The sequence below is a fragment of the Saccopteryx bilineata genome, chromosome 2, assembly GCF_036850765.1.
Source record: "Saccopteryx bilineata isolate mSacBil1 chromosome 2, mSacBil1_pri_phased_curated, whole genome shotgun sequence".
Lineage (NCBI taxonomy): Eukaryota > Metazoa > Chordata > Mammalia > Chiroptera > Emballonuridae > Saccopteryx > Saccopteryx bilineata.
In genome coordinates, this window is record NC_089491.1 from 185,235,865 (window position 1) to 185,253,957 (window position 18,093).

At 44.4% G+C, this 18,093-nt stretch overlaps 2 protein-coding genes across 3 annotated transcripts in view; one reads left to right on the forward strand and one right to left on the reverse strand.

Moving 5' to 3' along the window:
• The window catches only part of FRY (FRY microtubule binding protein), a 620,873-nt gene that overhangs the window by 533,857 nt on the left and 68,923 nt on the right, over positions 1–18,093 (reverse strand). The gene's annotated exons all lie outside the window — the stretch shown is intronic.
• Positions 11,670–14,796, forward strand: LOC136325087 (uncharacterized). The gene is given in 2 exon segments (XM_066258893.1): positions 11,670–13,528; positions 13,530–14,796. Coding segments are annotated over 2 exon segments (2,811 nt in total). The 5' UTR covers positions 11,670–11,984.

Sequence of the window (18,093 nt, forward strand, 5' to 3'; positions counted from 1 at the left end):
ACTGAGTATGCATTTTTCTCCAATGTACATGGATCATTCTCAAGAATTGACCATACGTTGTGCCACAAAAACAACATCAGCAAATTCAGAAAAATGGAAGTTGTACCAAGCATATTTTCTGATCATAAAGCCTTGAAACTAGAATTCAACTGCAAAAAAGAGGAAAAACATCCCACAAAAATGTGGAAACTAAACAACATAGTTTAAAAAAAGGAATGGGTCAAGGAAGAAATAAGTGCAGAGATCAAAAGATATATACAGACTAATGAAAATGACATATCAGAATCTATGGAATGCAGCAAAAGCAGTGATAAGAGGGAAGTTCATATCACTTCAGGCATATATGAACAAAGAAGAGAGAGCCCAAGTGAACCACTTAACTTCACATCTTAAGGAACTAGAAAAAGAAGAACAAAGACAACCCAAAACCAGCCGAAGAAAGGAGATAATAAAAATCAGAGCAGAAATAAATGAAATAGAGAACAGAAAAACTATAGAAAAAATTAATAGAACAAGGAGCTGGTTCTTTGAAAAGATCAACAAAATTGACAAACCCTTGGCAAGACTTACCAAGGAAAAAAGAGAAAGAACTCATATAAACAAAACCCAAAATGAAAGAGGAGAAATCACCACAGACACCGTAGATATACAAAGAATTATTGTAGAATACTATGAAAAACTTTATGCCACTAAATTCAACAACCTAGAAGAAATGGATTAATTCCTAGAACAATACAACCTTCCTAGACTGAGTCAAGAAGAAGCAGAAAGCCTAAACAGACCTATTAGTAGAGAAGAAATAGAAAAACCATTAAAAACCTCCCCAAAAATAAAAGTCCAGGCCCAGACGGCTATACCAGCGAATTTTATCAAACATTCAAAGAAGACTTGGTTCCTATTCTACTGAAAGTCTTCCAAAAAATTGAAGAAGAATCAATACTTCCAAACACATTTTATGAGGCTAACATAACCCTCATACCAAAACCAAGCAAGGATGGCACAAAAAAAGAAAACTACAGACCAATATCTCTAATGAATACAGATGCTAAAATACTAAACAAAATACTAGCAAATCGAATACAACAACATATTAAAAAAATAATACATCATGATGACATGGGATTCATCCCAGAATCTCAAGGATGGTTCAACATATGTAAAACGGTTAACGTAATACACCATATCAACAAAACGAAGAACAAAAACCACATGATCTTATCAATAGATGCAGAACAGACTTTCAATAAAATACAACACAATTTTATGTTTAAGACTCTCAACAAAATGGGTATAGAAGGAAATATCTCAACATGATAAAGGCCATATATGATAAACCATCAGCTAACATCATATTAAATGGCACAAAACTGAAGGCTTTCCCCCTTAAATCAGGAACAAGACAGGGTTGTCCACTCTCTTCACTCTTATTTAATGTGGTGCTAGAGGTTCTAGCCAGAGCAATAAGACAAGACAAAGAAATAAAAGGCATCCATATCAGAAAAGAAGAAGGTATCACTTTTTCAGATGATATGATCCTATACATTGAAAACCCCAAAGAATCCACAAAAAGACTACTAGAAACAATAAGCCAATACAATAAGGTTGCAGGATACAAAAATCAACATACAGAAGTCAATAGCCTTTCTATATGCCAAAAATGAAACATTTGAGAACGAACTCAAAAGAATAATCCCTTTCACGATTGCCAAAAAAAAAACACCAAAAAACAAAAAAAAAACCAAAAAAAAACCCCTAGGAATAAACATAACAAAGAATGTAAAGGACTTATCTAATGAAAACTATAAACCATTGTTAAGGGAAATCAAAAAAGATAAAAAGAGATGGAAGAATATTCCTTGTTCTTGGTTAGGAAGAATAAATATAATCAAGATGGCCATATTACCCAAAGCAATATACAAATTTAATGCAATTCCCATCAAAATTCCAATGACATTTTTTAGAGAAATGGAGCAAAAAATCATCAGATTTATATGGAACTATAAAAAAACCCGAATAGCCAAAGCAATCCTAAAGAAAAAGAATGAAGCTGAGGGCATTACAATACCTGACTTCAAACTATATTATAGGGCCACGACAAACAAAACAACATGGTATTGGCAGAAAAATAGACACTCAGACCAATGGAACAGAATAGAACACCCAGAAATAAAACTACATACTTATAGTCATATAATTTTTGATAAAGGGGCCAAAAACACACAATGGAGAAAAGAAAGCCTCTTCAATAAATGGTGCTGGGAAAACTGGAAAGCCACATACAAAAGAATGAAACTGGACTACAGTTTGTCCCCCTGTACTAAAATTAACTCACAATGGATCAAAGATCTGAACATAAGACCTGAAACAATAAAGTACATAGAAGAAGACATAGGTACTAAACTCATGGACCTGGGTTTTAAAGAGCATTTTATGAATTTGACTCCAAAGGCAAGAGAAGTGAAGGCAAAAATTAATGAATGGGACTACATCAGACTAAGAAGTTTTTGCTCAGCAAGAGAAACTGATAACAAAATAAACAGAAAGCCAACTAAATGGGAACTGATATTTTCAAACAACTGCTCAGATAAGGGCCTAATATCCAAAATATACAAAGAACTCATAAAACTCAACAAACAAACAAACAATCCAATAAAAAAATGGGAAGAGGACATGAACAGATACTTCTCCCAGGAAGAAATACAAATGGCCAACAGATATATGAAAATATGTTCATCTTCATTAGTTATTAGAGAAATGCAAATCAAAACTGCAATGAGATACCACCTCACCCCTGTTAGATAAGCTATTATTAACAAGACAGGTAATAGCAAATGTTGGAGAGGCTGTGGAGAAAAAGGAACCCTCATACACTGTTGGTGGGAATGTAAAGTAGTACAACCACTATGGAAGAAAGTATGGTGGTTCCTCAAAAAACTGAAAATAGAACTACCTTATGACCCAGCAATCCCTCTACTGGGTATATACCCCAAAAGCTCAGAAACATTGATATGTAAAGACACATGCAGCCCCATGTTCATTGCAGCATTGTTCACAGTGGCCAGGACATGGAAACAACCAAAAAGCTCGTCAATAGATGACTGGATAAAGAAGATGTGGCACATATACACTATGGAATACTATTCAGCCATAAGAAATGATGACATCGGATCATTTACAGCAAAATGGTGGGATCTTGATAACATTATACGGAGTGAAATAAGTAAATCAGAAAAAACCAAAAACTGCATTATTCCATACGTAGGTGGGACATAAAAGTGAGACTAAGAGACATTGATAAGAGTGTGGTGGTTACGGGGGGAGGGGGGAGAGGGAGAGGGGAAGGGGAGGGGGAGGGGCACAAAGAAAACTAGATAGAAGGTGACAGAGGACAATCTGACTTTGGGTGATGGGTATGCAACATAATTGAACGACAAGATAACCTGGACATGTTATCTTTGAATATATGTATCCTGATTTACTGATGTCACCCCATTAAAAAATAAAAATAAAAAAATAAAATTATTAAGTGAAAAAAAATAAATTAATTAAACATCATTCAGACTTAAATATAAATAAGACGGAAATAATGTAAGTTATTTATTCTTTCTCTGCGGACCAGTACCAAATGGCCCACAGACCGGTACCGCTCCGTGGCCCGGGGGTTGGGGACCACTGTCTTGAGACACTCAGCACTGGTGGTTGGGCAGGAGAGCAGCCAGTAAAGTAGGAGTGAGTCAGGAGAGGACAGCAGCCAGGGGACAAGAGATCAAAGTGGGTAGCTCAGTGCAGTTAGTTACTCCTGGGGTCTCAGTAAGACCCAAAGAGAAAGTGACCAGGGGACTTGCTACACCACCACGCTGAATGAGGGAGGGTGTCTGCACAAAAACAGAGCAACTGAAATCATGTCAACCACTGTGAATATCTTATAGTACTTTATAAACACTGTAGCATTTTCTAAGTTTTATGAAGCATCTTTTTACTATTTATAGCTATCCTTTTTGTTTTGTTTTGTTCATTTCTTATTTCTTTCTTTTTCTTTTTTTTTCTTATTGAGAGGCAGGGAGGCAGAGAGGCAGATAGACAGGCTCCCACATGCGCCCCATTAGGGATCCACCTGGTAAGCCTTATAGGGCAATGCTCTGCCCTTCTGAAGCAGTGGCTCTGTTGCTCAGCAACTGAGCTATTTCAGCACATGAGGTGAGGCCATGGAGCCATCCTCAACATCCCAGGCCAAATTCCTCAAACCATTCGAGCCATGGTTGTGGGAGAGGAAGAGAGAGAAAGGAAGAAGTAGAGGGGGCAAGGGTGGAGAAGCAGAGGGTCGCTTCTCCTGTATGCCCTGACTGGGAATCGAACCAGGGCTTCCACATGCCAGGCTGATGCTCTACTGCTAAGCCAACCAGCCAGGGCTCTTTTCTTAGTTCTACAACAAAACCACATAAATATTACTTAAATATTTATAACCTTATAGAACACATGTTTACATTGAAAACCAGCTTTATCAATATTTGTTGGCTTTCTCTTTATTCAAAATCAAGAGTATTCAACACTGAAAAGGAGGTTAAATGAACACCAATCAATGACTGCTCTTAGTAGAAAGAATTTTTCTATGAAAATATTTAAAACCATTGGCAAAAATAAAGTGTGGTGATTATCTCTGAGTTTCAATCATTGGAATAATACATTATCCCCCATTTCTTTTTTACAGCAATGAGCATCCCTCTTCTTTCTTTTTTTTTTTTTTTAATGTTTCTTTTATTGATTTTAGAGGGCAAGGAAGTGAGGGAGAGCAAGAGACAGGAACATCAATCCATTCCTGTATGTACCCTGACCAGGGATTGAACCAGCAACCTCTGCACTTCAAAGCGATGCTCTAACCAACAGAGCTATCTGGCCAGGGCAATTATCCCCATTTCACCACAGAAAAACAGGGTTAACTTTGTGTAGCCTGGCAACTGAATCATAGTGATGGAAAAGGGATTTATGTGTCCCACCCATCAGTTATTCTTTCTATTTTTACTTGGATAATTGTCTTTATATCTTGGACAATCTCCACATTCAAAGCTGGGGAAATTTCCATCCATGGAAGCACTGAGTTGAGTTGCTAGTGGTAGCTCCCTCTGTTTTCTGAACACAAGTCATCTCTGAGATCATCCCATTATGAGCTTTATTGTTTTTGTGACAGTTTAAATTTCCCCACCGCAGCTACATTCCCAAGTGCCTATGCCAGTACCCTGTGAACAGCAATTAATACATCCATTCCCCATTTCTCAGTGGTGAGAGAAGGGAGCACAGTCTCCATTTACTGTAGTTGGTAGTCACACAGAGCCACCAAATTTGAGATGGAAAGATGAATGTTAGTTAACAGACCACTCTTAGAAGAAAATAATAAAAAAGTGAAACCTGGCTAAAACACTAATCAGAATATATTCCAATGTTATTCTTCTTTATTGTTGTGGATGGAGAACTACTAAAAAACAATCACACTTGTGAAAACTTACTCTAAAAACAGCCTTTAATTTTATGATATTTCCAAGTCCCATCATGGGTAAGGAAGTGCATTATCCTGCATTTTCTCAGCTGGACGTCTTTAATACCAGAAATCCCACACAACAAAGGCCTTGAGGTGATATACAGTCCAACAATAAAAATAATACCTCACATTTACATGGAACTTCACAATTTGTGAAGAATTTCAGAGACATTGTTTCATTTAATACTCAAATCCACTCTGAGGCACTGTAAAGCCAGTAGCCACAGCCATCATCACAGGTTCGCATTAGATTCAGACAGACAGTAATGAAACAATGGAGCCAAGAACTGGTGGGCCATTAGGTTTAATCCTAGCTCGCACCCGGTGGGCAAGAAATACACACAGTGGGAAAACACTTCCCTTTCCATTCAGGTCTCCCAAAGCCACTGACTTATTTGAGTTTCCTAGAATCAAGGTTTCTACCTCACCAGTCTCATTCACCTCTGTTCCCCATCTCCTCTCAGTACAAACTGCACAAACTGGCTTCTCCTTCAGCACTCCACCATCTTGGCTGCTTCTCCTCTCCTTCACGTGGCCTTTCTCTGCTCTCCTCTCTAATGCTAATCTCAGGAACAGAGAGAGAGCAAGCTCCTGGTCTGCCCCATTTTAGAGTATAGAAATCCAAACCTTTAATCCAATATACAAACAAGGAAGTCTCTGATACAAAGTCACTTATCTAAGGCATAATGGGATTCCTCATGAGAGTGCACCACTCCACATCATGCAATCAGTCAAGGGTGTGGGGAAATGTTTAGTCTTAAAACTAAGCCTCAGGCTATAACCATCCAGCCGCTTACAGTGTGTCCCCCACACCCAATGCAAACTATAAGCGAGCAAACATATATATCATATTTACAAACTTATTTGACCAACAGGCACTGTCACTCCCATCCCACAGATAAGACAACAGAGGCCCAGAGAGGCTGAGTGTCATGCTGAGGCCACACAGTCATGTAGAGAGAGTGCTGGGACTCAAAAGCCTGACTTCTTGACTCTGACTCTTGCTTTTTCCACCATGTTTTAGGCCCTGCAGCATCAAGATAAGCTGTGAAAATGTGTGTGGTAGGCTTATTTTATTTTATCCTGTTAGCTCAGAAAAGTGACAGTAAGGAGTTTGGGAATTTGAGAGGCAGCTCTGTACCAGTTAGCTATGTGATCCTGGGAAGGTCACCCCACTCTGAACTTCAGTTTCCTCTCAGCAAAATAAAAGATTCACCTAAAGAATCTAACAGCCCCCAAACTCTGAGACTGTGCTAACCAGAACCAGGACTGATCGGAATGGCATTCTTGCCTGCTAGGCTTATACCACACCCCTCGTTTCTCTACATGCTTTGGGGTGCAGCGACTTCCATCACAGTACAGTGCAGTTCAGTTTACCTTTCAAGTGAAAGCTTGTTCAGTTATTCATTGAAAGTCCTTTGGGAAATTAGAGTTATTTTGAGTTTCCCATGAGTTTCCCACTAGACCAGGGGTCAGGAACCTATTGCTCGTGAGCCAGATGTGGCTCTTTTGATGGCTGCTAATAAAAAAAATAATGTTAAAAATATAAAACATTCTCATGTATTACAATCTGTAAAGCCAACAGCCATGGCCAGGGCCACTATCACAGCAGCCCAGCCCAGGCAGGTTCGCATTGGATTCGGACAGTCGGTAAAGAAACAGCGGAGCCAAAAGCAGATGGGCCATAGTCTTTAATTCTAGCTTGCACCCGGCGGGCAAGTAAAAACATACACTGGGCTCCAAAACCCAGTCACATTCAGTGCTCACAAAGCCACTGACTTATCCGAGTTTCCTAGAATCAAAGGTTTCTAGCTCACCAGACTTATTCACCTCTGTTCCCCATCTCCTTCCTTATCCCAAATACAAACTCTACACAAACTGGCATCTCACTCAGCACTCCACCATCTTGGCTGCTTCTCTTGGCCTCCTTCACGTGGCCTTTCTCTGCTCTCCTCTGCTCTCTCTTCTAATGATAATCTCAGGAACCAAGAGCGCAAGCTCCCGTTTTGCCCCCACTTTATACTGTAGCTTCACAACCTCTAATCCAATATACAAAGTAGGGAAGTCTCTAATACAAAGTCACCTCTCTGAGGCATGATTGGATTGTACCACCCCACATCAAAAAGGGTGGGAAAGGCTTAATCCCAAAACCAAGCCCCAGGCTACAAGGATTCTCAACACACATTAATATCACCTGGGCAACGGCCTCACGTGGGCAGCGCCGTTTTTAACAAAGTGAGCATAATACATTTTATCTGCCCAACAATCCACCCCTATGCTCACTTTACTACCCACAATTTACATCACCGGCATCCCTGTGCAAGGAAATTAGGTACATTACACAAATTACAACAGCACAAATCATACAGTTTCAACAATCACAAAGGTACACTTCACCAGTCTCTGAGCACTTTGCCCAAAGCACAAAATGTCCTCGACCTTCTTTCTAGCCACGGGAAAAGCTTCCCGGGGCAGGGAAGTGCTTCTAGCAAAGCCACCCCCCCACCCCCATCAGGGTATTTCACATTGTCCAAAATCCATAATCCGTAAGTCCATCCAACAAACGAGCCAATGCCCACTCCGGTCGTAGTCCAGGAAATCAGTCCATGCACATGGGTCATCAGCCACCCCCCTCATTCCTGCCGTCCTGGCAGGTCTTACACTGTCCCAAAGAGGGGCATGTGGCAATGGCAGTCAGCATTTCCATCTCTGCTCCGGATAGCATGTCCAGCCCTATGTCCCAAAATCACAGACCTACCGGGGCCTCAGTAGGTGCTCCTTCCAGCTGGGCTTCCATCTTCTGGAGACTGTAGATCACAACTCCAGCTCGATTCTCCTCATCTTCCAAAGAGGAACTGAAAACACCAGCTCTGGCTGCCGGGCTCGAGCCTCCGTCCGCTGCCGCCTTCTGCTCTGCAGACCTTGCAGCTCCAGACTCGGCCTCAGATTCAGCCTCAGCCTCAGCCCCGGCCTCCTGCCGCTGCTGGTTCTCCACAACATCCAGGGCAATCTGCAACTCACGAACCTGTGATTCCTCCTCCAGCAGCTGCTCCATTTCCAGGCGAATCTCGCAAACCTGGTCAGCCTCCTCCTCCAGCATTTCCTCCAGCTCCAGGGTCAGCATCGGTTTCTCCTGCATTTGCTCCAGCTCCTTCCGCTGCTCAGTTTGCAGGTCCTGGGCAGCCTCTTCTACAGAGCTCTCAGTTTCCTCACGCATGGCTATAAAAGTCAGCCAGCTACAATCCCCAAAAGGATAGCCATGGGGAACCCTAACACTAGCCAGTTCTCTACTCCACTGCTCAAAGGCTCCTTGCCGATCTGTATCGAATCCTGCCACAGACTACGCCAAATGTAAAGCCAGGAGCCGCCATCGGGGCCATTCACATGCAGGTTCGCATTGGATTCGGACAGTCGGTAAAGAAACAGCGGAGCCAAAAACTGATGGGCCATAGTCTTTAATTCTAGCTTGCACCCAGCAGGCAAGTAAAAATACACACTGGGCTCCAAAACCCAGTCACATTCAGTGCTCACAAAGCCACTGACTTATCCGAGTTTCCTAGAATCAAAGGTTTCTAGCTCACCAGCCTTATTCTCCTCAGTTCCCCATCTCCTTCCTTATCCCAGATACAAACTCTACACAAACTGGGGTCTCACTCAGCACTCCGCCATCTTGGCTGCTTTTCCTGGCCTCCCCCACGTGGCCTCCTTCCGCTGCTGGCTCTACCTTCTCTGCTCTCTCATGCTAACCTCAGGAACCAAGAGCGTAAGCTCCCGCTCCGGCCCAGTTTTATAGTGTAGAAATCCAAACTCTTAATCCAATATATAAAATAGGGAAGTCTCTAATACAAAGTCACTTCTGAGGCATGATTGGATTGTACCACCCCACATCAAAAAAAGGGTGGGAAAGGCTTAATCCCAAAACCAAGCCCCAGGCTACAAGGATTCTCAACACACATTAATATCACCTGGGCGACGGCCTCCTCGTGGGCAGCGTAATCTTTAACAAAGTGAGCATAATACATTTTGTCTGCCCAACACAATCCATTCATTTCCTACCACTCATGTTCATAGTTGTGGGCAGCTGGAGCCAATCACAGCTGTCCTCCAGGACAACACCAAATTTTTATTGGATAATGCATAACGTACATGGGTCATTGTATAGCTCTCACAGAATTACATTTTAAGATATGTGGCATTCATGGCTCTCTCAGCCAAAAAGATTCCCCACCCCTGCACTAGACTATCAGCTTCTGAAAGACACTATTTTCTCTGTTACTCCTTATTCAGTTATACAGTATCAATTAAGGAAGGCACTTTGGGGCCTTCAGGGATGCAGAGAGAAGGAGTGAGGAAAATGAGGAAGATCTGGCAATGGCTTTGGAATGCAAAGCCTGAATGCAACAGCCTAGGGCTACTGCACTAATCCATAGTTTTAGCATTTTAAAATGCCAATGGAAACAGGATTAGCATTATTTTCCTTATATGGATTTAGGTCTAGCAGATATGTTACTTAACCATACATACAAGTTCTTGACCAGTTGAGTAGAGTTTTAAAAAAATCCGAAGAAACTAAGGAAACAAAACAAAAATAAATGTAATAAAATCTGCCTCCCTCTTTCTTTTGTTCACTTTGTTGGACTTTTATGGAAACCTGCTTTGCTGTCAGAATCAGGTCTGTCTGGCCCTGGCTCAGTGGTAGAGCGCTGGGTTGGCATGTGGAAGTCCCAGGTTGGATTCCCATTCATGGCACACAGAAGTGATCATCTGCTTCTCCACCCCTCCCCCTTCTCTCTTTCTTTCTCTCTTTCTCTCCCGCAGCCGTGACTCAAATAGTTTGAGCAAGTTGGCCAAGTGGGTGCTGAGGATGGCTCCATGGCCTCACCTTAGGTGCTTAAATAGCTCGGTTGCCAAGCAATGGAGAAGTGGCCCCAGATGGGCAGAGCATTGCCCAGTAGGGGGCTTGACGGGTATATCCCAGTCAGGGCACATGAGGGAGTCTGTCTCACTGCCTCCTTGCCTCTCATGTAATAAAATAAAAATAAAGTAAAATAAGATAAAATATAAAATAAAATAAAATGAAATAAAATAAAAAAGAATGATGCTTTTCAGTGTTCATATTTATACAGCATTGTCGCGTGGAGTGCCATCAATAGATGGGAAGTGAACATGAAAATTATAGTTTCTATGAATCACAGAGAACTCACCTTTTCTAAAAAGTCTTTGCAATACTCCTGTATCGACATTATCTAGGCTAATAAATATTTGTCTAATTCTTCATGACTTTATCATGAATTATTCCCTCTGAAAAATAAAAACAATGTATGTTATCCAAAGTCTTCATGATTTTTATTGTGAATTACTTCCTCTGAAAAATAAGAACAATGTATGTTTTTCTAGAAGCATTTAAACATCATTTATCTGACAAGCGTCATTTTCAGTAACATAAAAAACTCAGACTCACCAGGACCTACTTCTCAGTCCCTCCTTTGACCTTTCCCTTCCCTCACAATGTTTGTGACTCCAGCTCTTGGCAATGTGCTCGCCAGCCATCCCTCTTCATCCATATCACTGTGTCCTCACTCAAAGTTACTTAGTGGCTACGCAGCCATACAACTGGTAACAAGATTTTGAAAGAGGATGGCATAATCCCAACACTTTCAGATTTCATATATCATAGTGTAACCGTGAGTGGAAAAATTCTGCTTGACCTTTTGACTAAAATTAAAGAAAGCAGGAATTGACCGCTCCCTACCATAAACCACTTAGAAATTTGCTTAGAGCTAGTTCACAGGAGGCAGCTGGACCCCAACCTGCTTACGCGAATAGGTATGTATGTGTTCCTGATAAAGATAGAGATAGGATAAGGGTTAACGACTAACTGCCAACTCAGCTTCTGTAAACGGTTGCTTGCTTGCCTACCAAAGTATAAAAGCCCTTGCAAAAAGACTGAGAGTGCTCTTGGCCATCTCTTTGCCTTGGGCCCGCTCGTGAGTGTAATAAACTTTTTCTTCTGTTTTACCCACACACTTGGGTCTAGAGTCTTCGTGGTGCGCCCTCGGTCAACATTTGGAGGTCCCACCGAGATCCCGCCTCCTCGCAGACCATGAGACGCACGCCTGACGCTTGGTGAGTGAAACTGGCGGTGGCTGTCAGGCAGGGACGTGAGTCCCTCCTGGCTGCGACCGACAGACGTGTCAGGGGGTCGCAGGCCACGACTCCGGGGGACGCCCTGGAGTGTGAGGACGACCAAGGACGCTTGGAAGTCCATCTGCTGTCTCAGACAGAATCTGTAGATTTGTTGCCAGTTTCCAACCGAGCTTGTTGGTCCGGACCGCTAGGTTTATTTTTAGTTTCATTTTGCCATTCACGGCGCAGCCGGCTTAGTCTATTCGTCTTTGTGATTGTCCTGGTTATTGTCTTATTTGTGTGTTATTGTCTTTTTGGGTTTGAAATGGGACAGAAAACTTCCACCCCACTGTCCCTGACTTTGTCTCATTGGTCTGAGGTTGATGCCCGAGCCCATAATCTGTCTCTTCTTGTTAAGAAGCGCAAGTGGCAGACTTTCTGTGCCTCCGAGTGGCCCACCTTCGGAGTAGGTTGGCTGACCACTGGAACCTTTCACAAGGACACCATAAAGGCAGTTAAAGCAGTTGTCTTCAGTCCAGGACCTCATGGCCATCCGGATCAACAGCCTTATATTTGGGTTTGGGAAGACCTGGCTGACGACCCTCCTCCTTGGGTCCAACCTTTCCTTCCTCCCCCTGCACCCTCCCTTCCAATAACCCTCTCCACCACTCCGGGCCCTCCCAGACCTGCTCTAACTCATCCAGACCTCTGCTCTATGCTTCCACTCAAACCTCCGGAGCCAACGGCGCCTGCTTCATCCCTGTATCCTCCCCTTCCCTCCTCTGTTCTCCCTGAATCTCAAACTGACCTTATTCTTTTTGATTCGGGACTCCCGCCTCCCTATCCCAGGGATGTCCCTGCCAGCGCTGCTGGTCCCCAGCTTGGGGCCCCACATCAGGACGAATGGGGACCATCAGTGGAGGGTCCAGCCCAAGGTACCCAGAGCCGGAGAGCACAAAACCCAGATGACGTGGCCGTCACCCTGCCCCTTCGACCTTTCGGACCCCCTGTCCCTGACGGCCAAGGGGGGAACATGCCGGCGCTTCAGTATTGGCCCTTCTCCTCCTCAGATCTATACAATTGGAAAAACAATAATCCGCCTTTTTCAGAGGACCCTGTCAAACTTACTGACCTTCTCGAGTCTCTTATGTTTTCCCATCAGCCCACTTGGGATGACTGCCAGCAGCTTTTAGGTATCCTCTTCACCTCAGAAGAAAGAGACTGAATTCTCCTCGAGGCCAGGAAATTGGTTCCTGGACCTGATGGTCATCCTACTCAACTTCCCAACCTTATAGATGAGGCTTTTCCCCTGAGGCGGCCTAACTGGGACCCTAATACACCTGAAGGTAGGCAGCGACTCTTACTCTATCGCCAGACTCTGATGATGGGTCTCCGAGCAGCGGCGAGATGCCCCACTAATTTGGCTAAGGTAAGAGAAGTAATTCAAGGGCCAGAGGAATCCCCATCCAGATTCCTAGAGAGACTAATAGAAGCCTATAGGAGGTACACCCCTTTCGACCCTGAGTCTGAAGAACAGAGAGGGGCACTGGCTATGGCTTTTATAGGACAGTCAGCTACTGATATTCGGAGGAAACTCCAGAGGATGGATGGGTTACAGGACATGGCTCTGAGAGATTTAGTCAAGGAAGCTGATAAGGTATACTATAAAAGAGAGACAGCAGAGGAAAAGGAGCAAAGATTAGAAAAAGAACGTGAGGATCAGGAAAGTAAGCTAGATAAACGGAGAAATAAAGAGTTAACGAAGATTTTGGCTACCGTAGTAGGGAAACAAGATAGAAGAGGAAAGCATAGTACCTTGGGCCCAAACCAAAAACCAAAATTAGGACCTAACCAGTGTGCCTACTGTAAAGGAAGGACATTGGGCTAGAGATTGTCCCAAGAAAAAGAAGAAGACCGCAGACCTCCTTGCCCTGGAAGGTTAGGGGCGTCGGGGTTCGGACCCCCTCCCCGAACTCAGGGTAACATTCAATGTGGAGGGGACACCAATCGACTTTGAGGTGGATACAGGAGCGGTTTACTCTGCCTTGCAGAGCCCGCTGGGTCCCCTCTCAAACAAAAAATCCTTGGTCCAGGGGGCAAATGGATGCCAGCATAGATCATGGACAACTAAAAGGACAATGGACCTGGGGAGGGGAAAAGTACAGCACTCCTTTCTGGTCATACCAGAATGCCCTGCCCCGCTGCTGGGGAGGGATTTGCTTACCAAGTTGGGGGCGAGTATTGATTTCAAACCTCAGGGATCAGAAGTAAGATTCAGTAACCCTCTTGTCAGTCAGCCTGTTGTGACCATGCTGACCTTGTCTGCTGAAGATGAGTATAAACTGTATGAGACCCCTGCCCCCGGACCCCATTCAACAGAAGACAGGTGGCTTCAGAGCTTCCCAGAGGCCTGGGCAGAAATGGCAGGGCCAGGATTGGCAGTACAAAGGCCTCCAGTGGTAGTATACTTAAAAGCCTCCGCCACCCCCATAAGGGTCAAACAATACTACATGAGTAAAGAGGCCCGGGAAGGCATTAGACCTCACATCCAGAGGCTGCTAGGACAAGGGATCCTGAGGCCTTGTCAATCAAGGTGGAACACCCCCCTGCTACCAGTGAAGAAACCAAGGACAGGGGACTATAGACCAGTCCAGGATTTGAGAGAGGTTAACAGTCGGGTAATGGACATACATCCAACGGTCCCGAACCCTTACAACCTCCTCAGTACCCTCAGTCCTGACAGGAAGTGGTATACAGTACTGGACCTGAAAGATGCCTTCTTCTGCTTGCGCCTGCATGAGGACAGCCAACCCCTGTTTGCTTTCGAATGGACGGACCCTGAGAATGGACTCAGTGGACAGCTCACCTGGACGCGGCTACCCCAGGGCTTCAAGAACTCTCCCACCATCTTTGACAAAGCGCTGTACCAGGACTTGAGTGCCTACCGAGCCTCCACCCCTGAGGTAACTCTGTTGCAGTATGTTGATGATCTGTTACTTGCAGCCGCCACCATAGAGCAGTGCGAACAGGGAACTGAGAAACTGCTTGTTGAACTGGCCAAACTGGGATACCGGGCATCCGCCAAAAAGGCCCAGATCTGCCAACCCGAAGTCACCTTCCTGGGCTACTCTCTCTGAGACAATGGCCCACCGTCTCACCCACCTTGGGACTGACAAACTGGTACAACTGCTTCAGGATGATAAAACATTGACCACCCCCGAGAAGAGGCAAATGGCAAAGGAAGTAGTCAAAGCTTGTAAGGCCTGCCAGATGGTAAATGCCTACCTAGCCAAAGGAACCAGAGGAACCCGTCTCCGAGGCACCAGACCAGGCCAATATTGGGAAGTAGACTTCACTGAGGTAAAACCTGCCAAGTATGGACTAAGGTATCTCTTAGTTTTTGTAGACACCTTTTCAGGATGGGTAGAAGCCTTCCCTACCAAACATGAGATGGCGGTGGTGGTAATTAAGAAGATTATGGAAGAAATCTTTCCTATATTTGGCCTTCCAAAGGTAATAGGGTCTGATAACGGACCGGCGTTTGTGGCCCAGGTAAGCCAGGGGGTAGCCAAAATATTGGGGATTGATTGGAAACTACATTGTGCTTATAGACCCCAAAGTTCAGGACAGGTAGAGAGAATGAATAGAACAATTAAAGAGACCTTAACTAAATTAGTCATAGAGACTGGCCATAGAGATTGGGTAATGCTCCTACCATACGCTCTTTTCCGGGCTCGAAATACCCCTTCCGCTAAAACTAACCTAACTCCCTTTGAAATACTTTTTGGAACCCCTCCGCCTATTCGGGATTTATCCCCCTCTGACATAAATATCCCGAATACCCCCTTGTCTGTTAGGTTACAGGCCCTGGCCAGAGTGCAACATTGCCTATGGAAGCAGTTGTCTGACCTTTACCAGCCAGCAGGAGACGGGACCCCGCATCGCTACCAGGTTGGGGACTTTGTCTATGTCCAGAGACACCAACACCGGACCCTCGAACCCCGCTGGAAGGGACCCTACCAGGTCCTCCTCATCACACCCACCGCTGTAAAGGTCGATGGCATCGCTGCTTGGATCCATACTTCACACCTCAAGCCTGCTCCTGCTCCTGATGACCAGTGGACAGTGGAGAAAACAGATAATCCCCTCAAGCTGTGTGTCCGCCGCCGCAACAAATCCCCACCAACCGACCTGGCAGACATGGCAGGTGATATCAGGGACCAGTGACATAGTATGGGAAGTGACTTTCAATGACCATCCCCCCCTGGACTTGGTGGCCGTCCCTGTATCCAGACCTCTGTCAGCTTGTGGCAGGGCTGGAGACTTGGGACATCCCGACCACGGACCCTGCTAGACCCCTTCCTTGTAATATGTCTAGGAACCCCGTCTGCCTCAGACAAGGCCCGATGCCTGCAGACTATTTCAATTTCCCCTAACAGTTCCTATTTAATCCCTGAAAAAGGAACTCGGTGGGCATGCAGAACAGGTCTAACTCCCTGTGTGTCCACTCAGGCATTTAACAACTCTCAAGATTTTTGTGTAATGGTTAGGGTTTCCCCCCGCCTTATATATCATGGGGATGAGGACTTTGAAGAGACGGTTGAGGGGCGGACCAGACATAAAAGAGAGCCTGTCACACTCACCCTAGCAGTACTGCTGGGAGCCGGGGTATTGGCAGGAGTAGGAACAGGAACCGCTGCCCTAGTTGAAGGACCCAGACAAATGGCCTTGCTAGAGTCTGCTATTAACCAGGACTCAGATCTCTAGGATTAGAGATATGCAAGAGAAAGAGGAGGAAATGTAACCGTGAGTGGAAAAATTCTGCTTGACCTTTTGACTAAAATTAAAGAAAGCAGGAATTGACTGCTCCCTACCATAAACTACTTAGAAATTTGCTTAGAGCTAGTTCACAGGAGGCAGCTGGACCCCAACCTGCTTACGCGAATAGGTATGTATGTGTTCCTGATAAAGATAGAGATAGGATAAGGGTTAACGACTAACTGCCAACTCAGCTTCTGTAAACGGTTGCTTGCTTGCCTACCAAAGTATAAAAGCCCTTGCAAAAAGACTGAGAGTGCTCTTGGCCACCTTTTTGCCTTGAGCCCGCTCGTGAGTGTAATAAACTTTTTCTTCTGTTTTACCCACACACTTGGGTCTAGAGTCTTCGTGGTGCGCCCTCGGTCAACAATAGGACACAGAACAGAAAGATGTGCAGATGAAGATAGAACCAGAAAGATTGTAGAACAACTTGTCCTGGCTTTGCAGATGGAGATAGGAGCTATGAACCAAGCAATGCAGGTGACCTCTGGAAGGTGGAAGGGGCAAGAAAGCAGATCCTCCCCCAGAAATTCCTGGGAGAATTACACCCTAGATCTTAGCTCAGTGAGACCCATGTTGAACTTCTGATCTATAGAACTGCAAGAAAATGCAGGTGTTGTTTCAAGCCACTGAGTTTGTTGTTCTTTGTTATAGAAGCAGTAGGACATTAATATACCTATTCTCCAAAATTAATCCTACCTGGCCTACTGGTCACATGTCTAGTCATCATACATTGAAAATACGAGCCATGGCCCATTGGCTCAGTGGTAGAGTTTCAGCCCAGCATGTGGAAGTCCCGGGTTCAATTACCGGTCAGGGCACACAGGAGAACAGACTATCTGCTTCTCTTCCCCTCCCCCTCTCTCTTCTCTCCCTCCCTCTCCTCTTCCCCTCCCACAGCCATGGCTTGATTGGTTTGAGTGCATCAGCCCTATGTGCTCAGGATGGCTCTGTGGAGCCTCTGCCTCAGGTGCTAAAAATAGCTAGGTTGCGAGCATAACCCCAGATGAGTAGAGCATTGGCTCCAGATGGGGGGTGCTGGGTGGATCCTGGTTGGGGCACATGTGGCAGTCTGTGTGTTTGTTGTCCACCTCTCATTAAAAAAGAAAAGAAAAAAGAAAAAAAGAGAAGAGATGAACAGAACTCACCACAATCTATTCATTATAGAGTTCAATTAAGTATGAGGCTCTCTTATTCACAAGTACAGAGCCCAAAGACAGGGAAATAGAAAATCTTTATTATGTCAAATTAATTTTCTTCAGTTAATAATTATTTTACTCCTTCTGTTAAATGCCTCTAAGGAACTCTTATTGTCCATTTAAATTCATTCCACATCTTGCATTCCTCTGCCCTTTTGGTCAGTCCCTCTGATCAGGCTCCCTGCACTGTTATTCATGGGCCCCATGCCTTGGGCACTGCCCTCTTCATGCCAGTAATCAGCCTCATTCACAGCTTAAACCAGCACCCTCAACACCTTCAACATTTCTTTAGACTTTTATTTCCTGTAGGAAGTGGTATAACCAAACATACTGAGCACAGAGGTACTATTGCATACACAGGTTAACAGGTGAAATTCAGACAGGAGAGGCTGGGAGCCGCTGTCCTTTCTTTCTAGA